The sequence below is a fragment of the Crocodylus siamensis genome, chromosome 1 (assembly GCF_052110815.1).
Source record: "Crocodylus siamensis isolate JL-2025a chromosome 1, ASM5211081v1, whole genome shotgun sequence".
In the NCBI taxonomy this organism is placed as follows: domain Eukaryota; kingdom Metazoa; phylum Chordata; order Crocodylia; family Crocodylidae; genus Crocodylus; species Crocodylus siamensis.
In genome coordinates, this window is record NC_143395.1 from 210,518,829 (window position 1) to 210,543,799 (window position 24,971).

The 24,971-nt window shown below is 47.3% G+C and overlaps 2 protein-coding genes across 5 annotated transcripts; one reads left to right on the forward strand and one right to left on the reverse strand.

Annotated features, from left to right (window-relative positions):
- Positions 1–6,243: 6,243 nt before the first annotated feature.
- On the forward strand, positions 6,244–16,373 carry LOC149874024 (transcription factor HES-7.1-A-like). Its single transcript, XM_090055166.1, has 4 exons — positions 6,244–6,499; positions 13,427–13,522; positions 13,767–13,848; positions 14,278–16,373. Exons 1-4 carry the CDS (start codon positions 6,404–6,406, stop codon positions 14,718–14,720), a joined length of 717 nt encoding a protein of 238 aa, XP_089911292.1. The 5' UTR covers positions 6,244–6,403; the 3' UTR covers positions 14,721–16,373.
- MLF2 (myeloid leukemia factor 2) lies at positions 16,302–21,375 on the reverse strand. 4 transcript variants are annotated; one of them, XM_090055123.1, is made up of 9 exons: positions 21,203–21,375; positions 20,972–21,045; positions 20,660–20,786; positions 20,206–20,241; positions 18,518–18,571; positions 17,948–18,073; positions 17,455–17,614; positions 17,127–17,366; positions 16,302–16,373 (listed from the first exon to the last, which is right to left on the reverse strand). In XM_090055123.1, the coding sequence occupies exons 2-8, from the start codon at positions 21,019–21,021 to the stop codon at positions 17,188–17,190; spliced, it is 732 nt and encodes a 243-aa protein (XP_089911249.1). In that variant the 5' UTR covers positions 21,022–21,045; positions 21,203–21,375; the 3' UTR covers positions 16,302–16,373; positions 17,127–17,187. The 4 variants fall into 4 exon arrangements, with proteins under 4 accessions (XP_089911249.1, XP_089911269.1, XP_089911279.1 ...); XM_090055143.1 differs by having other exon boundaries at positions 21,249–21,372; XM_090055153.1 differs by having other exon boundaries at positions 21,235–21,353.
- Positions 21,376–24,971: the final 3,596 nt, after the last annotated feature.

Below are 24,971 nucleotides of genomic sequence, written 5' to 3' on the forward strand. Positions count from 1 at the left end.
ATACTACTTCCCTTGTTATTTCTGGTTCTGGTCCCTTAACTTTCTCTGTTAAATCCATTATTTCTCTTTAATTTTCTACAGTTAGTTCTTCAAAATGGTCTTACTGGTTCTTGGTGTCCTTTCCTTTAGTGAGGATGGTTCCAGCTTTATCTTCTATTGATGCTGCATTCCACATACAATGAGCACATCTACACGTGCTGCTATGATGATATTGTTACTGTGCTGTGATTTAGTACTTCCTTTTGGAAGTAACCAGCCCATGCTGTGCTGTATGCATGATGCACAGTTATTTTTAGCAGCTACTTCGCCGCAGTAGCATGCTATACTGGCAGAGCACGTTGCTACGGTGACGTAGCTGCTGGTCATGTGTAGATGCCTATGGATGCTGCGTCACTGTAGCGCAGGGGTGGTCAATTATTTTGCGTGGAGGGCTGTTTCCTGAGTTTTGGCAAGCCATCGAGGGCCACATGACAGGCAGCCAGAGGCAGATAGATATTAATTTTCTGAACTTTTTAGGGGCCCCATGGAATGGGTAGAATGGCCTGGTGGGCTGCATCTGGCTCGCGGGACACATTTTGCCCACCCCTGCGTAGCGCATTGCTATGGCGACATACTGTTATATATAAACCTGCCCCCTTTCTCAATGCTTTCTTTTTATATATTGTTTTTTCCTCCTCCTGCCACTTTTAAAATGTCATGTCATTCTCCCCATTCATTAGCTTTTTGGGCTTCCTTTTACTAGCTTTATATCTTTCCCGACTGATTATAATATCTAGTTTTTTGTTAATTTTTCATATTACATCCATTCTCCAGCCGTATGATTTGTATAGCTAAGTTCTTTTTGCTCTCTTACCTCTTCTCTACATTGCTCTATGTTTTGTCCTTTCAGAGTCCATACTTTAGTTCTTCCATTCCTCCTCTTTGAAAATCTGGTTTGGTGACCATATTGCTGGTCAAGACCTGGGTTTCCTAGATACAGCTTTGCTAAAATCTTGTTGAAGGTTCATCCTCTGAGACCGCTGCTCTGAATGTTCAGCAGTGTTGGCAGAACAGTACCTTATTGGAGGACTGGCATGGAGGAAGTGGACTTAGTACTTTTCTCTCTAGAGATATGGGAAGCAACCCATCTCTTTAAAGGATTTCAGCAAGCCTGGCTGAAGCTCAGATCCAGCCTCAGTGGGTGCATCTACACAAGGCAATTACCTGAGAACTGAACAATTAGCTACACAGTAAAGTCTCAGCGTCAACATGTGAAGCCCTATTAGGGTCAGTAAACTAATGAACTCTGCTGTAGATTAGTGCTTGTAAACACAAGTTCTATCCTACAGTGGTGTTCTTTAGTGCACAGCAACATGTGTAGATGCTGATAGGGCTGGCTGGGGCACAAAGATGCTTCAGGCTAGCCCTGTACTGGAGTAACCTTGTGCCCAAGCCAACCCCTCTGCATCATGATAAGCCGGGTCAGAGCAGCTCAGGCTAGCAGGCTGACTCCCGCAGTCCTCTTACCAGCTGGGGCTGCTCTGACCCAGATCAACGTGCTGCAGTCCTGGGTACACATGCAAACATGGTGCCTGGGAGCAATAAACTCCAGTGTGATATGTGCTGGAGTTTATTGCATTGTATTTCACATGTAGATGTGCCCAGTTTGGTGAAGATTAGTACCATAGTTTGAACAAAGGCTGTGTGCACAAAGAGTAGAGGACAATAAAAAAATAAGAGCAAGCCCTTTTCCCCCAGGCATCCCTAGAACTCTTGGACCAAATCACCCAAAATTAATGCCGATAAGTTTGCTACAAGCATCTGCAAGCTTGATCAGTAATGATTTATTATTTTCTTTCAAATGTGGCTAGAAATATCAACTAGAAATTGAGCCAAGAGGCAATCCCGGTAGGAATCCACCAAACTATCCCTCATTCCATGGTTATTCCTTATTAAAAAATATTTTGAGACCTTTCAGTAAGCCAGAATATAATCCACTTAATATGTGTCACATTGATGCTGCATTATGGTAAATTTTAATCAGCACCATGGTTTACAAAGCCTTGCAAAAGCTCAAGTAAATGACATTGACTTAAACTCATCAACAATCTTGAGTCATTCTGACAAAGTCTGTTTTCCATGAAAAGGTACTGAATGGCTTTGAATATATTCCCATCTTGTATCTCAATTACTTTTAGTCCTTTCTTCCCAGAAGTTCCCCACCCCTTGGGTCTGTTTCAGCTGTGGAAGGTCACAGGGTTCTGCATGTTGGAATTTTCTAGGTGAGAGTCAGTTTTCTTGCAAAGGAAAATGATAATGCTCCTATGTATAAAATCCCCCCACCCTCTGAGAAGAGGAGACTGAGGAGGAGCAAGTCTGGACCAAGTAAAGGGATGACAAAGGTCTTGAGGTGTTAATGGGGGCATGATACCAGGTTTCCTCTGATCACCTGTCAAATACCTGTGGCACCTCATGCCCTTTGAAAGAAGAACCCAGGTGAAGCCATTGGGAGGTGATTCCAAGAGAGACAGGGAAATCGGAGCCCTAATAAAGAGGATCAGCGGGACAGAACCCAAGTGCTAAGAAGTTGCTGAGATCCAATAGGAAAGAGAGTCAGACCATTTCACACCCACTCTAGGCTTTTGATATGGGTCCCTGTAATAGAAAAGGAGCTGTGGCACATCTAAGGAGAGCTGAAGGACATTTGTCCTGCATGATAATCAAATATGACATTGACTTTCACAAGCCCTCACAGGGTGGGCACAACTACTCCTGTAAAAAGGAAGTGAGGCACAGAAGTGAAAGGCATTACTACAAAGTTCACCTATGCAGAACTGCCAGTCCCTCCTCCCCACTTGATTTCACTCTCTTTAGTTAAATGATATTGCAAGCCTCAGGCTTAAGGATCTTAGATGCCTTGGATCCTTAAACTGAAATCCTTGCTTTATAGTCCAGGACTTAGGTTTAGCTCTGCACTCCTTCCTCAATTCAATACAGAGAGTGCCATTCTGATTTAAACTGCAGCAAAGCATACTTAGAGCACACCTCAGGAAAAACCTCCTAACTGTAATAACTGGAGGAAAGTGTAACAAACAGTGTAGGAAAACTGGGATCTCCTTCCCTGGGTGTTTTAAGAGACTGGTGGACATTTGTTTAGATATAGTGCATCCTTCATCTCTGCTGAGATTAGACTAGATGACTTTTGAGGTCCTTTCTACCCTTGACTCTGATTATTTTCTATATGATACTACTCGTATCCTTTACATCTGCACAGCAAAATGGAGTGACCAGACCAGGGGTAGGCATAAGCGTGTTCAGGCTAGGATTGGTAATAGAAACAGGAAAGACATGACAGCATTGGTGTCAACAGAGAAGCCAGCAACCAAGGTAAAAGCCCGATCAGGACCCTAGAGATGTACTCTTTGCTGTCTCATGCTGATGTCTTGTGTTTACAAGTCTTCATTATTCTTATGCCAGCTACTTAGCCTACAGGTAGTGTGCCTTCTTGTACTACACTCACACCTTAATTTTGCTGTGTAGAAATACCCTGAGCTAGGTCTGTTCTTTTCTGGGTTAGCTATCATGAAATGGCTCTTTGCCAAGAGTCAGTGGTACCCTGGTTTCCTTGATTGTCTGCCTCTGATCTGATGTGCTTTCCCCAGGAATGGCTGCTTTGTGACCTAGAAGAGCTTAGAGCAACATTCTTTTAATGTTTTTCAGGTTATGGGGAAATTTTAAATTTTTCAGAATGTCTTCTGTTGTATTTATTTTGGTGGGTATAAATTATAAGACATTTCAGAAGTATATATTTCCCAACATAAATGGGAAGAAGAAATAACTTAAACTCCTTGTTTCACTTAAAACTGAAAAATGAATAAAATATGTTCATTGCAGAATGAAAATATTGCTGGAAATATTATTCCCTGACTTCAGTTAACAGACAGGATCATAGGTTTCCGTCTGCCCTTCACCCAGACTCCAGGCTTTTTATTTTTTTGCTCAATCCAGCCGTGACTTTGAATCTTACAGTCAGGGAGAATGTGAAGATTAATTAATTAGTTAACTTTTGCAAATCACTTTGAATATAGCAAGAGCTAAATAAGTGCTGTTGTTTTTAACCCTGTTCTTTCCCAAAGGAAAGCAGATGGACAAGAAAAGGTCCATGTACACAGCAGGAGGAACTGGATATTGGATGCCAGGATTGTGCTTTGAGTTCTGGAAAAGGTGTGGGGTCCAGTAGGGCAGGGGAAAGGGGATTGGGAAGCAGGACTCCTAGAAGCTTGTCCTATGCAAGCAGAAAGGCTGCACAAACACTATAAATTTAAAGCCTCCTGAATAGCAGCTTATTGCCAGCCCATTTTGTTTAACCATCACAAATGTAGTTAAACAAGGGAGAAGTGCACAAACTGGGAGAGAGCGCCTGGAAAAATCTCACTTTCAGCTGTCCAGCATGAGCTCACTGAATCTTGGAGCTATCAGTCATTTCCTTCCATCCAACAACCCTGCTTTGTGCTACAGTCCTAGCTAGAGCTAACCTCCTCACTTGGGAGGGTGCTATGTCCTTCAGAGGTTGCCCTCCCCAACTCCCCCACTACTGACTGCCACTGACTCTTCCTGTGCACTCTGAGGGGCTGAGACTGTGGCGAGAGGCTCTGTCAAAGCTTCCTGCACAGCATAAACACTTGTGTTGGCTTCTGCTGCCAATTACAGCCAAATTACAGCCACCCCCCCCCAGAGGTGGGATGTTACCAGCCATTAGCCAAGCGCTTTGAAATCAGTCTCCAGCACCACAGGGGGGTTGGAAAGAAGCAGGATGGGTTGAATGCATGTGGGGAAAACAGTGGAGGAGGGTTCAGGGGATCCAGATAAGGGAGACAGCTTATCAAGGTTGTTTTGAATTATGATGGCCAAGGAAGGTGGGGAAATTTCTCTCTGCATCAGATTTGATAGGGACTGGCTATGGGTGCACAGGACCTGAATGCATCATCACTCCCTTTCTTTCTGGTTTGGAGTTCAAGTTCCTCAACACTAAACTGAAGCAGGGAAATTCTTCCTTCCCCCTCCCAGCCTCAATCCACATTAGGGTATGTGTGAGAGCCTTCTCCTGAGCAAGCCACTTCCTTCCCAGCTTTGTGGGGAAAGGAGAAACTCTCTTCCCAACCTGGTCCTCTTCAAATGAAACTGCCTTGTTCTTCCCTTCACTTCCAGTCCTTCCAGCTAAATAATCTGTCCATGTATTAAGAGGGTATCTGGATCGACCAACGTGCCATTTAGATTTAGATCAGCCCCAGAGACGGCTTCCCTCAAAACAAAGGGGCCAAGTGACATCTACATGGGGAAACATCCTCTGGAACAGCATGTCTCAGCCTGTGGGTTGCTACCCAAAAGTGGGTTGTAAGAACATACGGAAGGGTTGTGAACAAACTTTAAAAATGGATCCTCCTTTAAAGGAGAAAAATGTGGGAAACTGTGACTTTTCCCTTGGAGACTGGCAGAGTTCCAGCCTGCAAGGGGCTGCTTGGGGACACCCATGCCCTCCCCCTCCCCCACACACTGGGGGGCTGGGACCTGGGGGTGGAGGGCACTGTGTCAAGACTGGCCATTGATGTTTATAAGTGGGTCCTGGTAGAAAAAAGTTTGAGAACCACTTCTATGAAGGGCAGGCTCAGGCAGATGCAAGAGGGGCAACCAGCTTGTTTGCAGCTTGGAGGCTGATGGGGTACCAGAACCTGAACCAAAGGGCCGAGTGGAAGTCCTACCTCATGATCCCTTAAAATCCAGGCTACCTCTTCTGCACAGGGATCCTCACAACAAACAAAGGGAGGAGTGGGGTGAGCTGTCCCAAAGGGATTCTCCCACATGTCTTCCAAAGTGTCTTCCCTCCAGGGTCACCAACATGTTGGCTAGGGCTGCCAGCTCTGAATCTATTCCGGGAACTTTCCGGAACGCCAGCGCGCCTGCGACACAGCGCCAGTCTGCCCACATGCCTGCATATATCACTTGTGGATGACGGTGCATAGACTTTACGTCAGGAAGACAAATGCACATTACCATTACATTTAAAACACCCCCTGGCCTACTGCATACATGGGATTCAACATTTAATATTTCTTGTAATGAATGTGCTCTCACACATCTCCCGGGTGGCTCTCAGCAGTCTCCCGGAGATTTCTCTCTAATGCCTGGAGGCCCCAGGGCAGTGCTGGAGGGTTGGCTACCGCAAGGGCGGCCCTCGCTGGGTCTGGGAGGTTTGCCCCCTCTGCAGGGCGTGCTGGGGGGTGAAAAGGGCCGGAGGGCTGGCGGGGGGGGGGGGCGAGGTGGGAGGAGGCCGGGGCGCACCCCCCCTCCCCGCCCCGGAGGGCCTTCGGCCGGGGAGGAGCGTCCCCGGCGGCCCGCGGGCAGTGCCCAGCCCGCGCCGGGCAGCATGGACGTGGCCCCGAGCCGCGGGGAGCGGGGCGCTGTGCCCACGCCGCGCCGGGCAGCGCAGGGCGCCAGGCCCGCCCCCAGCCTCTACAGAAAGGTAAGAGGGGCCGGGTGGGACTGATCCGGAGCGCAGCGGCCTTGGAGCGGAGCCCCCCTCGTCTCCCGCCTGCTGCGGGCCCTCCCTGCCCCCGCGCAAGTCCCGTGTCTGCCTTAGAAAATCAAAGGCGCTTAACTGCTTTGATTTAAAACTCGAGAGCCAGATGAAGCCGCATCTAAGGAAGGCGAGTTACAATCCACTCACGTGTGCTTTCACCCAGGAGCTCACCCTGCTCCCGCCTGGATACCAGGCAGCGAAGCCGCATCCCCACTCGGTCTGACTCCACAGCCAGTGGTGTGGGTTTGTCTCTGCCCCTGAGAAAGCAGCTTGCCCGAGGGCTCCCCTGGACGGGTGGCACCTAGCAGTGGCTGCGCAGATCTGCCGATCAGTCATTCTGGTGCTTGGATCCCCCTGTGCTGCTGTGTCCATGCCCCTGCATCCCTGGTGACTGCAGCCTGTGCTTTGACTCAGTGAGCCCCCCATCTACTGACACTAGAAAGGGTTGCTTTTGTCACTAGAGAAATTTAAAGCTAAAGAAAGCTATGGAGTTGCACTGTGACCAACAGCCCCAGCACAGATTTCATTTTCATTTCACCGTGAGTATGGCCTGACCCTGCCTGCAAGGAACCTGAAGGTGCCCGTACATGAAAGCCCGGTCCTCATGACAAATACACTTCAAACTGGGGGTTCTCCTTGGCTGCCTGTACCGTTCATCCTGTACCAGTACTGACTGCAAGGGAATCTGGGCCTTGGCTCCCCTCATGTCAATGGCTGAAGCCAAGCTAGGGAGGACTGGGGTGTTTTCCTCAGGTGTCAGTGTACCATACAGGCTGCCTTCAAAAGGGAAGGATAGGAGGCAGGAAGACTGGTCAGGATGGTTCCATATATCCAACCAGGCCTTGTCAGAAACTGTGGTTAGTGCCAGTTTTCATTATAACACATACATTCAGGCACTCTGTTACTGCCAAATCCCTGCCTTTGAATCCCTGTTTCTGACTGCAGGACTCTTCTTCCCCTTCCCCACTACTTCTCATCACTCAGCTCCCAGCTGGAAGACTCCAGCGCTCTCAGCAGCTCCACATGTGCCCTCTACTGGTTCTTGAGCCACCAGCATTTCATAGATTTCATAGACATTAGGGCTGGAAGGGACCGTGCAGATCATCTGGTCCAGCCCCCTGCCCAAGTGCCCGGAAGTCTGCTGGTTTCAAGTGATCCCAGCAAGATAAGCATCCAAGTGTATCTTAAAGGTGTCTAGAATAGGTGCTTGCACCACTTTAAGTGGGGAGTCTATTCTAGACTCTGGGGACTTGGACAGTAAAAAAGTTTTTTCTTATGTCTAGCCTAAAACAGTCTTCCCAGAGTTTGTGACCATTGGACCTTGTCATCCCTTGGGTTGCCCTGGTGAACAGGTGTAATCCTAGTTCCTGGTGCATGCCCCTTATGTACTTATAGGCTGCCACCAAGTCCCCCTTGAACCTATGCTTCTCCAGGCTGAAGAGTCCCATGTCTCTCAGCCTTTCCTCAAAAGACTTGTTCTCTTGTCCTCTGATTATGCACATGGCTCTCCTCTGGACTCTCTCAAGCTTCTCCACGTCCTTCCTAAAGTGCAGAGCCCAGGACTGGATGCAGTACTCCAGCTGCAGCCTTGCTACGGCGGAGTACAGTGGGAGGATGACTTCCTGGGTCTTGCTTGAGATGCATTAATAGATGCAAGCCAGGGTTTTGTTTGCTTTGCCGGCTGCAGCATTGCAATCTCCCTTCCTCCTCCCCAAGGAAGCAGGACCTGCTGCTTTACTCCTCCAGAACCAGGCTTCTTTCTCCCCTACTCCAATGTGGGGAGGCAAGGTGGTGACCAGTTTTCATCTTCTTCCTGCAGCAGTCCCAGGTAGGGGTGGAACCATTCACTGGAGTGGAAAGGGAGCCTATTTAGAGCAGATAGCTTTTCACATAAAGTCTACTTAAACTGTTGAACTCACTACCAGATTTCACTACACTGAATATCTCAGCTTGATTCAGAAGGATCATATACTGGTAAGGATAACAACGATCTCCAGAGTGATAATAGCAAATAATGAAACCTGAAGACAGGCAGCTGTGAAAAAGGCTGCAACCTTGGGCTCCTCTTCTTGGGCACAGGCCACTCCCATCCCTGCATGTGTGAAAGAGTAATTTCCTGTGGGATCCCTGCAGGGTTTTCTGCACCTGTCCCTGAAGAATCTAATACTGGCCACAGTCAGAGACAGGACACTGGGTAAAATGGATATAAACTGATAGGAACACCAGAATGGAAGAGACCTCTTGTGTCATCAAATCTCTGCTTTCACAAAGAGGACTATGTCATATATTCCCTTTCATCAGCATATCAAGTTTCATCTTAAAAGTGGTGAGGAGTTTTGCTCCCATTCATCCTACTGCAAGGCTGTTCCAGAAACACAAGATTCCAGAATTAGAATCTTCTAATTTCCAGCCTATATTTATTCACAGTCAATTTATATCCATTTGTTCTTTTGCCCTCATTTTCGTTGAGCTGGCATAGTTCTTCTTCCCTGATGTGTTTGCACTAGGCTGTTCTTCCTTCCTTTATATGTTTGCAGACTAGTAACATCGCCCTAAGGGAAGTTTTTACACATGCTGTGGGGGTGGGGCACTTTAATTTGATCACCTCTTGGCAAAACTGGCCAATTGTGGCCTTGGGTCCACCACGATCTGCTGGCTGGGGAACTGGCTCCATGGTTGGACACAGAGGGTGGTGGTTGACAGAAGTCAATCATCATGGTGCCCTGTGATCAATGGGGTCCCCCAAGGCTCTGTCCTTGGACCCATATTGTTCAACATCTTCATTAATGATGTGGACATTGGAGTCAGAGGCAGAGGTGGTTCAAGCACCTACATTGAATACCTTCAAGAGCAAATTGGATGCTTATCTTGCTAGGATCCTATGACCTCAGCTGATTTCTTGCCCTTTGGGCGGGAGGGCTGGACTCGATCTTCCGAGGTCCCTTCCAGCCCTGATGTCTATGAAATCTATGAAATTAGAGGGCCTGGAGCATCTTGTGTATCAGCATCCCCACACTTCAAAATAGCAGCTGGTGTGCTTTATCTCAAACTTGTGGAAGGAACTTTATCTAAAGTGCCCTGCTGCCATTTTGAAGCGCAGGGACTCTGATACACGAGATGTGGCGGCTGACTGGAGTGTGGCAGTTGCCATATTCCTGCAGATTTGATTAATGGAGACTGCTCCAACACACTGTAATTACAGTGCGTTGGAGCAGCCTCCTGCCTCATGTACAGGCACTGTAGGTGCTTAAATCCAAAATGTGATCCAAGAAAACCAGCTAACAGCTGCTGAACCATGGAAGTACCCAAAATTCAATGAGTGCCTTTCTTTTCATCCTGCCGTGCCTTTTTTTCACCTTTTCACCCTCATGTTGATGATTCTTTGCACACAGAGCTGCTCTGGCTAGAGCAGTTAGGTGCCTACCTGCTACGTACACTCTTCTGGGGTCCAAAAAACTCACTGGAACAATACCCTAGTGCCCTGAAGGGCCCGATCCAGTCAGTGTGCTCCAAGCCTCTCATAAAAGGCTGGCATAGCTACTTTACTTTTAAATCACCACTGCTCGCCTTCTTTTTAATAGCCTACTGGTTAGAGGACTTGCACTAGAAGCAGGAGATGGGGCATCTAGGTCCTTCAGACCTGTAGCTCCCACCTTCCAGAGTGTTGTGACAGCCTTGCTATAGTGAAGCACTGGAGTGCACACTCTACCTCTTCTGTTGAAGCAGGGCTAGTGTTCAGAAAATAACCTAAGACCCATAGAGCCCAGAGAGAGAACACAAGCGGGAGTGGGATTCTGCAGCTCAGTGGTAGGGATTGTCCCTGAGAGGGTGGAGTTTGCATTCCAGTCCCTGCTCCCAGGATTATTTCTGTTGTGTATCCAATGGCTGCTTCATGGCAAATGAATTAACAGTGAGGGAACAGGGACCAGGACCCAAGGGAGTATTCCTGGCTATACAAATAAGTGCATCTTGGCAAATGGTCCAGGTCAGTTTGTGTGACTTGCCTGTCTCCCATTATTGTTTACCAGTCCATCAGTTTTTTTGTTATTTGCATGCTTCATCAGCATTAGTTTTGTGTTTTCTTCCACATACAGAGGATTCCTTTTTTACCACTTCTTTGAGATCTGTTAGTCAACTAGTTGTTATCCTATTTTATAAAACAAGTTAAACTGATTCTGTATATTGCATTTTTTCAAAATTAGAATGTTGTGTGGTTAAGCCAGATGCCTTACAGTAAGGCAGCTACCTTTGTTGACCAATCCTGCAGTTTCATCAAGAAGCAATATCTGGCCTCTTTGACAAGATTTTGTATAAAGCTATGCAGATTGCTATTTCCATCATTTATTTCTTCACTGATTAGCTTCCCATGATTTTTTCTTGGGTTAAGGTTAAAGTAACTAGCTGTCATTACTGGACCATATCCTTTGCCCTTCATTAAACACAGGCACAATAATTTGCTTTTTCTAGATCGCTGGAACCTTTCCAGTGTCCCAACATGTGGTAAAAATCAACATTAATGGTCCAGAGAGCTCCCTGGTTATTTGTTTGAACACTCTAGGCTGCAAGTCACCCAGAGCCACCAACATAAAAAGTTTAATAGCTAATGTTTGACATTCTCCCTAATAACTAACAGGATAAAAAGTATTTAGTTTCACTGTAAAATAGGAATGTAAGAGATGCCATACTGAGTCAAACCACAGGCCCATCTAGCCCAGTGGTCTTCAGCCTTTTTAGATCCAAGGTACTCCCTCACTGGACTCAAGTCACTCCTCAAAAAATGCCAGCTCTCAGCTTTCACTCATTCTGTGTCTACAGAAAAATAGTAGAATACTTCTTCTGTTGCAAAGAACTCAGAAAACCCACAACAGGTCAGAATATTTTTGACACTATGAATTCCTATTTGAAATCTCTGGGTTTTTCTTGTGAATCATGCCCATGTATGCATCCATAACAGTGGTAATATTGAGTGGCACCCCTAAAAGTATCTTTTGCCATCCTGGTTTAGAATCACTGATCTAACCCAATATTCTGTGTCTTAGTGCCTGCATCTACATGAGCTGCTGACTGTGCAGTAACAACTACACAGTCATTTAGTATTTGTATACCCAGGTATTAAATGACTGTGCAGTAACCAGAGTTACTGTGCAGTAGCATTGCCCAATTGCTTTTAGGTGATGCTGACTGTGCAGTAGCTCATTTTTAGTGCGCAGTAGCATCGCATCATGCTTCCTGCCACACAACACTACTGCACAGTAGTAATAAGCTGCTGTTCAGTCAAAGTCTCATGTAGACATGCCCAGTGTCACAGACCAGATGGTAAAGGGAAGAATATTTATGCTGGATTTCCTATCAAGGCTGAGCTATCCCCTGCCCCTCTTCCCTTTCAGCTTCCAGCATGCAGACGGCAAGGAATTTCTAATATGGAAGTTGTACCCCTAGCTATCATGCATAATACTGGTGGATCTATCCTGCATGAATCTTCGTACCCTCTTTTGAACATGGTTAAATTGTCTGCCTCTGCTTTGTCTTGTATATCTTCCACACGTTACTGGTAATTCCACAGAGTGTGAAAAAGAACTGCCTAATGTTTGTTTTAAAGCTGCTCTCTAATAATTTAATTGTATGGCCCCTAGGTCTAATTCTAGTTTAGATATGGCCATCATACTCCTTTTCAGATACAACAAGTATGTATTGAATCTTTTTGTCTTTTCTGCATCACCCTACCATACTCACTTGAACTATGAGCTAGAATTTAATTTGTTCTGGATATCTTTAAGCATTCCTATTATCATTAACTCTGCTAGCCATACTTTTTTCCATATATATAGCTCCCTCATCAGTTGTCTACATTTCCTAATTATTATCTACACATTGCTATCAGCTTCCCCAGTTTTCCAGTGCACATAGTGAATTTGCTTTGCTCGTCTTCAATTATTTTGCCCATCTCAATCTGCCAGCATGTTCATCTTGTACTCGCCCTTCCTCTATGCTGCTTCCAATGATTTCCTAACATCTGTATGCCAAGCATCCATTTTCTTCTCATTCTAATCTATCTTGCAGACCTATTTCTTTTGCAAGGAGCAGAAAAGCCAGTGAAGCAGATCACTGTAGCACCATCAGAAGCCCTTTTTCAAAGTAACAGACAAGGAAGTGTAAAATAGGTGTTCCCATTTGTACTTGTTTTTTGATAGATTAAGGTGGTCTGGGAGGACTACCTTTGCCTCCCAAATAAAGTTTTTTTTTAAATGTGATTGATTTTCACCTTAGAAATCTTAGGAACATCAAACGTGATTTTTCCTGATTTTGCTTGGAAATGTGGATCAGGACTTTTCTCAGCCCATCTTTGATGGTGCACAATGTTGAGCATTCTTATCTGTGTGGGTATTCACCTTACAAAGGCAGGAATAAAAATCAAGACAATTTTCAATAGTCTCCATCTTAATCTAAACACAAAAATTGGATTGGGCTCCTTGGATTGAATTAGTTGGATGAAACCAGTGTAAACTCCTGTGTGTATACCTTTGTATGTTTAACAATTCAACTTCGAGTCTTTTTAGTTTTGCCCACACACCCTGGAACAGGAATAATTAAATTTGTTGTAATTCACATATTTGTTATTTTTGTGCAATTCTGTGTATGGATGCTCTTATTTTGGATTAAGGATATTCTAATTTTAATTCAGCTGTAAACTTCAATAAATTTAGTATCCTGTTTTGATTGTAATTTATCCAAAATGACTGTCATCATACAGATAGGCATTGACCTAGCAAAACTGCAAATTACATTAGGTTTAATTCTTCCAGTTGCCATTTAGGGATAAAATTAGCCTCTCTTTCTTTCTAGCCTTCACATCTTTTAATTTTCCCACAGTCCATCAAGCCCCTGGTTGAGAAGCGTCGCCGTGCTCGGATCAATGCCAGCCTGGAGCAGTTGAGAAGACTCCTTCAGCAGAATCCAGAGAAGCAGGTGAAATCAGCCATTAGGCTGGGAAAGGGAGGCTAAAAAGTAATCATATTTCACCTTCTTTGTCAGTATCTCAAAACTGTTAGAATTGGAGACAACCCATTGGGGTGCTTCAAAACTACCAAGGCACGCAGGAGATCAACACTGCCTTCCTGAAATTCACTAGTCTCTGCTTTTCTCCTTCTGTCTGAACGGTATAGGATAATTTTCTAATTGACCCCTCTGCCTTTTTGATCCATTTCCCCAGGATGCTAGAGCCCTGTCACGGCTGGAGAAGGCAGAGATCCTGGAGATGACTGTACAACAACTACAGAGACTGAAGAAACCAGGTACATTATTTTTATGGGTCCTAATGCTCTCCTACCTCAAGCCATGGGCCAGGGGCTTAGAGAGACAGAGCATGCCTAACATCTTGAGGGTCTGAGCCTCATAACTGGGTTAGGGAATGGTCAACCACAAGTTGAATCCAGACAGAACTTGGTTTACTACCAGATAGACACACAGAGAGGACCCAGATCCCCACTCTTTAGCTCAGGTGTATGCTAGTAACTCCATTACGACCAGTTATGCCCGTGTAAAGCTGCTGCCTCTGCCTTTCTGCCCATTTCCTGTAGGCGTTCTATTCCTGAGCAGAAGGTATTTGAATTGGTAATACATGGAAGCATGGGAGCAGAGGTGAGGCCCTTACTTAGGACGGGGAGCTAAAGAATTTCATAGTTCTTTCTTATACTGACGCTTTCTTCCCCTTCTCTCCTCAGACATAGCTGCTTCCAAGGATGGCCAAGATTTTGCTGCTGGTTACTGCCATTGCCTCACTGCTGTCAGCAACTTCTTAAGCTCAGTTGGCTCTTCACTGAATCAAAACATAAAGTCTCAGATCTTGCGTCAGCTGGAGGATGCATCCAAGGTCAGATCCACTGGTGCCCCGGACCAGTCTCCCAAAATCTGGCAGCCCCAGGAGGTTAATTTGCCTTCCACTAAGCCACATCTACACCAATCCTCAGCCTTCCTTTGTGTAACTGCTCCTGCCTTGCTGCCTCCTGGAACCACTATGACCTTGCCAGCTCTGGAAACCCAGTCCTGCCCCAGGGAACAGATGTCTCAAAGTCCTGCTTTGGGGTCACAGCCACCCCTTCCTCCATCACTCTCCCAGACTCTTATAAACCCCCCTGCCACACTGCAGATGTGGAGACCTTGGTGAACCACAACCTGGAAGACTGTCCCCATCAGGTCTACTTATTAAGCCAAAATGGAAAGCGAGGGTGCATGGAGCTACCTTCTCAAGCAAAGGAGGATCTACCCCAATCAACCATGTCTGGGGCACTGTGAATACATGCTCCCAGTTCTGCACCTTATTACCACTAATGGAAAGTTGGTACATAGTAAGGGTCTGCTGCAACTGGCTGTTCCCACAGATGTTCTAGAACAGGACAGCATCTAATGAACAATTGACTGGGTCTTCCTGCCTTCCACAGCCAGCACATAGCAGGGCACTCAGTGGGCAGGAACTTCATAGCCCTAGGCTTTGAGGTGATGCACTGACTGCTATCGTTTGGCCAGTGCTTAGTCCCTGTCAGCATAGCACTGATATTGTTTAAATAGCATGAAGATATTGAACAGTATCAGTAAGATCCTGCAGCAGCAAAACCTGAAGTATTACTGCCTTTAGTCTGTGCCAAGGAAATTTATGAAAGAATCCTCTGACCCAGCATCTACAACAACAAGGGCTGGACTTAACATCCCAGGAGGTCCCTTCCAGCCTTTGTCCCTAGATGTGCTGTTTTTTATAATTCACCTTGTAGCCCTTTTGTTATGGGAGAAAGATAGCTAGTCTCAATATCACCACCCCGCGATGCAGAAAAATGGTTGGAAATTAACTGAAGTTTTTCCCCTGTGATATGTAGGTACCCCCCAGGATTCCTCAGCTGATCATAGCAAACCCATAATAAAGACCAGCCAAACGTATTCATTTACATATGAAAGTACAGCAGTGCAAAAGGCGGGGGGGGGGGGTTAAAACAAAAACACCTAAAACATTTATATCTTGTCATTGAGCATTGTTTCTGAATTAGCACTAGGAGGAAAGGGAATTGGAAAACAAAAGAAATCCATAAGGTTCTCTCTCAGATCTATTTGCCAAGAAAGTGAAGGGAGGTGTTATTGGAGGGAAGAGGGTTGTTAGGGCAACAGATCTGCAACAGGCAAATCAGTTCCCTCAGGACAGATTAAAGAAGCCAAAAAAAATGACCCAACTCCATTTTCTTTAGAGCTTTTGTTCCTTTATTCAGTAGACATCTAGTTACAAGTTTCAGAAATTAAAAAAACTGAGGGAATTGATTGGAAGGAGGGTTCAAGGGGTTACAAACTGGTCCAGCTCTTGTTCTGCTCTACCTCCCATATGCACATCCTTTCACCCTCCCCATACTTTAACAGGGAGCAACAGAGGAAGTGGGCTTTCCTCTCACTAAGGGGACTAACAAGGAACCCAGGATAATTTCTTCACAATCATTTCAGTTCCAGAACCGGCCAAAGCCAGGCACAGAAGAACTGGACGGGATGAAAAAAAAAACCCCATGGTACTGGCCCTTTGTGCCCACCAATACTGGCAGAAGTAATAGAGCCAAAAGGGAGACTGGAAAAAAGTAAAGGAGAAATTGAGGCAGGGTTATAAACGTGTCCACTGTACAACATCAACATCCCCATGCCTCTAGCAACACCCCTACTGGGCAAAGAGACTAGTGCAGAGGGTTAGTTGCTTTATTCAATTCTTAAGAGGATGGGGGAGTTTAATATTAAATTCAAAAAGGGTCCAAGCGGTGCTTTGAAGGGGCTTCATCAGTTTCACTGTCTGTACCTGGGGAAGGTGGCAGAAGAGAAAAGAGAGAAAGCACAAATTAGAGGTGTATGAAAAGGGAGAGCGCAAACAGAAACCCAACCAACCAACCAAAAACATTGCAATTTAAAATTCAAATTTATGAATCATGCCAAGTTCTAAACCAGACTCCAGCAGACCCTCTTTGGACCACTGGAAGGAGGGCAGAAGCCAGCACTTTGAAACCCAAACTCTCACAAAATCCAGTTCATTTATAAAAATAGGTGCAGGTCCTACAGAGAATCTCCCAAATTTAATGGAGTGGCATCTGCAAACACTAGCTACTCAGTTTTCTAAAACCTGCTTCTCCATTGCCCTGAACTGTTTAAATCTGCAGCTGCATGTTGAACAATACTAGGGGAAGACCACAAATCCCACCCATTCTGAGGCACACATGGAAGAACTTCCGGGGGGGGGGGGGTGGTAGGTGGAGGCATCTTTGTCAGTCTCCCTCCCTTTTCATCTTAATAGTCCACACAAAACCCTTCCCCAAACATGGGGTCATCTCACCAATCCCCATGCAGTTTGGAACCATATACTCAAATTCTGAGATTAGCAAAAATAGGATGCAAAAATAGCAGAGGGAAGGGAGAAGGAGCCTATTACTGGTCCTTAGAGTATGCTCCCCTTCTCTGTTTAACCCTCACCTCAAAGCACCCCTGTTTGGGATTGTGAAAATGAGATTCAAGGGGATGAGGTAAATCACAGTGGGCAGAGAAAAAAGATAAAACTTACAAGAAAGCATAGGTAGATGTGGGGGTGATCATACTGCACCCCCACACAGTCTGCTCTGGATTCACCAGTCATACCGACGGGACTGTCTGGATGGAGAATCCTCAGGACCTTGGATAGCAAGACGTGTTCCTTCAGTTCGGCGGCCACTGCTGCCTTCATGACGTCGATAATCTAGCCCTCGTTGTGGCCGGTACCGGGATGTCTCTCGTCTCCACTCATCATTAAATGCAGCTGCATCATCTACATTGAGGAAGAGAAACAGCTGACTCAGATTGGAGGGCAAGTTAGGATGTGGAGGTCTAGTGAGCAGGGCATAGACAGCACTCACTCTCATCCATGTTTATGTAGTCTTGCCTCTCCTCCTGGTCCCCTGTACGATGATTCCTTGAGCGCTGCATGATGTGTGCTCGCTCCCCAATGTGGTGCCCAATTGACATTTGCTCTAGGCCACTGTCCGAGTCCCGCACAGTTCGTCTCGTCTCACGGATCTGAGAGTGGAGAGCAGTGCAGAATTAAATCCTCACCTCACCCTCCCAGTCTCCTCTAGCAGCCTCCAATTCCTCCATGCGGCATCCTAGATGTGTGCCCCCCCCAACCACCACCAAGCTTCTTTCTACTGCTTTGAGAATGGCAGACATGTCAACAAGGGAGAAACAAACTCCTCACATGGCCTGGGACACAACTCATTGAGTCATGTCCTTTTGAGAACTATGAATCAAAGCCTGTGAAGAAGTGCTGCAGGCAGCCAGGGTCAAGCAGTGACCAAACCAACTGCCTGGTGCCCTGCCTGGTATTGGGTATGAAAAGACAAGTCTCCTCACCCCACCAGGTGCAGAACGCATCTCTGAGGTCTCCTGATAGACTTTGGGGCCATCACCCAGGTTGGAATAAGAGATAACTGTTGAGGAGGTAAATGTCTGACAGTTGGCACCACTTGTCATATGTTCCTGTAAAAGGTGGAGAAAGCAGAAGGAAAGAGACCAAGAGACATAAAAGATATCAGCTTTTCCTAGGTTTGTCTACTGGGGTCAAAATAATGCTGAGAGAGCCCACCCCATGGCAAATACATCCTCCCATTAAAGTCAACTTTGTTTTTCTGAAAGGAGGGGTCCATCCTTTCTCTCTGCATCCCTCTTTGATCCCCGCCCCCCGAGAAAAAAGGCACACCCCATGCCACCTTTCTATTTCTGCATCTGCTCTGCAAAAAGAAGGTTACTCCCTACACTGTTCCAAGTTGTAGCTGAGGCCATATTTACAGCTAAGGTAGGGGTAATGTGATAGAAGCAGCAATAGCCCTGGTGGGAGAGGTGGAAAATAGGAGACACTGGATGGCAGAAGTGATGTCAGTGTGTGCTTGTTAATGCAAGAGAAGTTTCAGAGAAGGTTCTTACCATGTTCCCAATCATGTCGTTCATCATTCCAAACATGTCCATGAAACCACCTGCCTGAGGAAGGGAATGGGTAGAGAGAAGGTAGGAAGGAGGAACAGAGTCAGGTCAGAAGGGCAAGGGGGAAGAAGAGACGAATGAACAAAGTAAGATGCACAGAAACAACTACTCTAAACTTGGGATTTCTTCCCACCCCAACAGAACAGGCCAGATCTCAGGACTGTAGAGAGCACCCCACTCAGTCCCTCCTTCCCAAGATCTCAGACCTTCCAGGTATAGTGGGGCTCTTTTATCACTCCCCTTATGGATGCTCCTATTTCCCTGTAAGCATCCAACTGAGATCAAGTGTTAGCAAAATTTAAAGCCTAGGGTAAACTGAGGCAGCCAGTTCCACAGATTCATGATGCAATATGATAACAACATTAACTTATCAGCTTTGGTTTGCTCCCCTCCAATTTAGTTGAGCAGGCTGTTATTAAAGGAATTAAAGGAGTACATGATTCAGGTACTCTTGTTGGCTTTTCTTGTCCCATCCATTCTTTTTTCCCCCCAAGTGCTCTTTTTTTATTTTTGACTAAACTATTCTAAGATAAACACTCCATCTTCTCAACCTCTTCACATGGTAGAGACTCTTGAGAGAGAGAGAGAGAGAGATCACTGGAAACCAGAACCATCCCTGTTTCTGCTATATCCTTTTTAGAGAGGTGGCCAGAAAGGAATGCCTTCCAGGTAAGGGAGTCTCACCAATTTATCTCAGATCACTAGAACAGCACCCAAATTATTTTCCATCTCATTACTGTGTATGCTAAAACTCTGTTTTTTGTGACAGCCACTGCCCACTGTGAGCAAAGATTTCTGTTATTCCTCTTTAATAACGTCCAGGTCATTTCACTGCATGATTACAATGCCCAATTCAGATTTGGCACCTGTCCTTGGAACCTAACAAACAGCCCTACTCTGAACTTCACATAGTGCACTGTACCTGTGACTCTCACTCAAGATCCTAATTCCAAAGGTCATGTCTTCTCTTTCTGGACATCAGTATACCACTTCTAATTATTATTGTTTGTGGTACTGTACCTCAGCAGAGTCATGGCTGAGATTAGGGCCATATTACAAGTATAAACATTTACGAAGACACATTCTCTACTCCAAAAAGCCTGTAAGCCAGAACAGAATAGACAAACAAAGGGTAGGAGGTGAAGAAGAGGCACAGAAAGGAACTAATTCTGGATTCTAGTTCAGTTCCTGACTCACTGGCCCTCATCCAATAAAGGCCTTCCCCCAAGGAAGACTCTGGTGTCTTTTGTCCTTCCTGTGATCACTGCAACTGGATAGCTGGTAGCCTCACTTAGAGGTAGCTGCTTTTTAGTTCTGCTGGCTGTACAACTTCAGGATAAAGCTACGTGCTGGCAGGGTTCGAATTATACTTTGACTCTTTGGGGGGGGTCTGCAAAAAAAATTAAACCGGTTCATTGATTAACAAGTCCACCTAAGTGAAGGAGAAATCCGATCAGAGACACCCCTCCAGGTTATGATTTTCAAGTCTTACAGGGGGCTCTCGTCTCTTATGGGGGGGTCCAACCTCCCCTCCCCCCCCTTAAATTTGCACCTTGTATGCTGGGGAACAGAGTCTGGATGCTGCAGTCTGGGGAGGGGCCCCAACCTGCACAGGGAAACTGAAGACTTACCATTCCCAGCATCCCAAAGGGTGAGATGGCTCCTGCCTACAGGGGGCAATAGAGAAACAAGATGAGAAGTGATTCCTCAGCATTCAATTCCAGGATTATCTCCTTCACAGGAAGCAGAGCAGGAGACATAACAGCTGCCCAGGGTTTGAGAGAACCTGCCACACCAACTCCTGTATGTCTCCCCCCAAAAAACAGCTCTGTTCCATGGAGAACAGAGGAGAGAAGTTGCACTTCTAAATTTCTTCTGGCAACTTAGGCTCTGGGCAACCATGCCCCCCCAAACGCATTGAGGCCATGTAACAGAGCTTTTCAATGAAGGGGTGCACTGCTTCCAGTCTGGGGGTCTTTTTCCCCTTTCCTCATTCACAAAAGGAGAGTGGCCCACCCTAACTAGAAGCAAGGCTTGGGAAGTAGGGAGGGGAGGGGAGCACAATGGCACCCGGTATCCTTTCACCTGCATTCTGCGGCTGGCCTGGCGCGCCCCAGGCATGGTCCCATCAGTGATGCTGAGGAACGGGCTGAATCCAAAGCTGCCAGAGAGCATGCGGTTCATGTGCTGCCGGTGGATGGCAAAAGGGTCCCTGCAGGAGGGGAAGAAAGGCTGGTGAAGAGGAGACATGAGCCAGCAGAGCTCCAGAGGATCCATCATGCCCCGGGCCCGGTCCCCGCGACCTCAGCTGGCCGGGAGCCGGTAGCCCAAGCGGGCGGTCTAGCACTGCCTGCCCCAACCCCGCAACAACTCCTCGTCCACAAGGGTCACACTTACATTGCGAACATGGGGTCCTCGGGCTCGCCATCCCTCATGAACCGGAACATGCTGCCCTCCGATCAGGGCCGGCTCTGCAGGGCGGGGCACAGGCGGGTTCAAGGCGCAGCCGAGCCGGGCCCGGCCCGACCCGCAACCCGAGGTCCCCGCACCCGCCTCGGAGTCCGGCGCAGGCCCCACACCTGCCTCCAGCCGGCGCTCCCCCACAGTGCCGCCCGCCCGCCCGCCGACCTCGCCGCCTCCCCGGCCCGGCAGGGCTGCACCCCCGTCCGCTCGCCCGCCGTGCGTGGGGCCCTCAGGCCGCAGCTCCCATGGGGCCGGGGCAATGCACGGGATGCGATCCGCCGCCCCAGCCCCGCTGCTACTGCTGCCGCCGCCGCCGCCGCCAGGCCCGGCAGGAAGTGATGCCGCGGCCCGGCCCCGCCTCCCCGGCCGCCCCGGCCCCGGCCCCGGCCCCGGCTGTCGGGCTGTACCGCCCGCCTCGGCCGGGCGCTCCGGGCTCCCGCCGCCGCCTGCGCCTGCACCTGCTGAGAGCGGCGCTGCGCCGGCCCGGTCCGGGCGGGGCGCCCTGGCTTTATGCTGCCAGGAGGCAGCCCCGTGAAAACGGGGAGAAGATGGGACTCATGCCAGGGGCTCCGGCCTAGAGGGTCCCGTCCCTCTGCTCACAGGCAGGCTGAGGCCGGATTTGGGGTCAGGGGGGAGTTTTACCCCCTGGTCAGATTGACACAGACTGGGGGGGGTGCCTTCCTCTGTAGTGGGGAGTGTGACCTCTGCCTGGGATCTCCCGAGCCTGCAGCGAGTGTAACAACCCTTCAGAGAAGCAGGACGCTGGCTGCTGCAGTTCCCCTGCTTTACCTGTGGCAGGGGGGGTGTTAGGTCTGCCTTGTGTCATTTTATGTAGAGTGTAAGTGATGGACAGAAGCAGGGCATTGGTTGCTGTGGTCCCCCTGCTCTACCTGTGGCAGGTGAGGGTGTTATGACATGTGTTGTGTCTGGGTTGACAGTAGTTTTACTAAGAGGTTAGATTATGGATTTGTATGGGATGGTTTGGACAGGGGTGATCCTGCCTCAGGCAGGGGCTGGACTAGATGATCTCTGGAGGTCCCTTCCAGCCCTACTTCTCTATGACTCTATGTATGTGCTCTGAGCTGTGAGGTTGGAGGGAGGGATGGAGGAGTGGGGCCCCTCACATGCTGTATACCTCCTTTGCATTCCTGCCTGGCTTGGAGGGCTTGCTGTCTTATGGGCCTGGGAAATCAGTGGCCTGTTTATGCCTTAGCATGTGAGAAGAAGTTGTGCAAATAGGGAATCAGTGCTTGTTATTTGGCTGTGGGCTTGAAAGGTTTTTCAAGCCATTTTAAAGTTATTGCTTAACAAGTCCCCAGTCCTAGAATATCCTGTGCTGCTGTAACTTTAAAAAGCAGTGGAGGGGACTTTGATCAAATAACTACAACAAACCTACCAAGGCTTAACAGGACAAGAAGCAATGGTCTCAAGTTGCAGCAAGGGCAGTTTAGGTTAGATATCAGGAAAAACGTTCTTACCAAGAGGGTAGTAAAGCATTGGAATGGGCTACCGAGAGTGGTAAAGGTTTTTAAGACATGAGGGTAGACAGAGCCTTGGCTGGGATGATCTAGTTGGGCATGGTCTTTTGAGCAGGGGGTTGTACTCGATGACCCCCTCAGGTCCCTTCCTCCCCCCATTTTCTATTATTTTTATACACACACACCTCTGGATGGGAAGATAATGGGGAGCTCCAAAGGAAATGTACAAATGCATGTCTAATATAAATACATCATAGGCATGCCCCCATATATGAAATGTAGAACACATGCAAATGGGCACACGCCAAACACAAAGGCTCTGTGTACAGAAACACATGCAAACATACACATATTGACTCTTGCATAATACAAAGCTCAACATTTGACATCATGTTCACCCAATAAGAGTCATCCAAAACTGCAAATTCTCACTGCCAATGGACCACCAAAATAAACACTCCCATCAACACATACAAACCACAAACAAGCACAGAGCTCAAATACACGCATGCTCATACAGAGACACACAAAACCCTGCATGGTACATATGCATATACCAAAAAAATCCACACATGCATACATGCCTTCCCCTATCACCATGCAAACATATCACACTTTGTTCCCAAACAGAGCTGTATTACATAACCCAAGTACCTCCCTATTTTTGCTTGTCTGATTAGGATGTCAAATCTGAAAAAGGAAAGAAATATTCTGCTTAAAGCCAGCTTTAAGGAAAGATCAGGGTTCTCAGGCAACAGACGCACTTAGGATCTTGTTGCATGGGACTCTTACCATGTGTTTCATTTACAGGTAGAACATAGTAAGCATTACCGTGCTGCATTAAAAGTTCTAGAACGCATGCTGAGCAGTCACACAGCAGTACTCACTGCAGTCTCTGAGCCTGCATGTTTCATAGGGCACTCTAGTGAGCCAGGTCTCTGCTCCTGGCAGTGGGTGGAGAGAGGTATGGGAAATTGATCCCAGGAGTGAGTGCTACCCCTGCTGTTGAGTCTTGCCAGTACCCTGGGACTGCCTCCGCTTTGTAACTGGTGTGATCAGCAGACTGTGGGTCCCAGCCCTGGGGCCACAGATTGCTTGTCTCACTTACATGGAGCCCCATGGATGGTGGCAAAACACGTACCACTCAATCTGGAGATACACCTCCTGTGAAAAGTCCTAACTTCTGTGATATGAGCGCACTCAGCATGTGCTTTACTGTTTGAACATATGGAAGTTCACATTGTAAATGCAGTTAACACATCCTAAATATGTGACAAAGCCCTTATAATCCTTGGGAAAGGAAGTCTTTAGTATGGAATCCTGTGGATATAAAGGTTGAACTATCACATCCAGGCCATGTGAGAAGCAAGGGAAGTCACAGACAGACATGGAAGGAATACAACAGGATATAACAAACGTGTAACAAATAAGAAGTAGAGAGTCATGGACATGGCATGGGAGCGCAAGTAGTAATCAAGATAGAGAATAATAAATAGGACCAGGGAGGAGGGCCCAGAAGAGCAGGAAGAACCATAGATAAGATGTGGAAGGAATCACAGCTGGCATAAAGGGAAGTTCATAGATGGGAGATAGGTAAGTCATACCGAAGATGCAGGGAGCAGACAGATGGGAGGAAGGCAGAAGCAATCTCAGATTGGACACAGGGTAGTCACAGGTAAGACACAGGGGGAATCACAGGTGAGACATGGGAGCCACAGCTGGGATGCTGAGGAAATCTCAGATGGAAGATGGCAAGAGTGGCACATAGAACATGAGGGGAATCGCAGGGAACAAACTGCTCTTATAGCTTTGCAGCAGCAGGATATTAACAGTGACCTTGTCTCCTTGCTTTAACTGTGGCAGGCTGGGGTGCTCTTGTGTGTTTTGGGGCATTGTGCCTTGTAGCTGTTGTTTGTGCAGTTTTCAGAACAGGTTATATATACACTTGTCCAGAATGGTTTAGGCAGCGGCGATCCTGCCTGGAGCAGTGGCTTGGACTAGATGTGACCTCCTGAAGTCCCTTCTTGCCCTACTTTTCTATGACATGGGGTGTTGTACATAGGGAGCACAAGGGACAGATTTTAGGGGCTTTACCATCCTCCTACAGTAGAAAGTAACGATAATGTAATGGGGCCCTAATGAGCTCAGGGCCCATGACATTGTATGGTTTGCGCTACCCTTTTGCTGTCCAGATCAGGGAGTCACAGATGGGATGGAGGGGGAGATAGAAGGGTGATAGGGGAGTGGCAGGTGGGACATAGGGGAAGTAGCACATGGAGTGCAGGAGTAACTTGGGTTGCAGCTAGGACTTAGAGAGTCATGGATGGAACATAGGACACAAGGAAGCCGAGGCAGGCCAAGAGAGGGATTGAAAACGGAAAACTGGGGAATCATGGATTAGTCATGGACAGCAGACAGGCATGGGGCAATCACAGATGGGATATACTAGGGGAGAG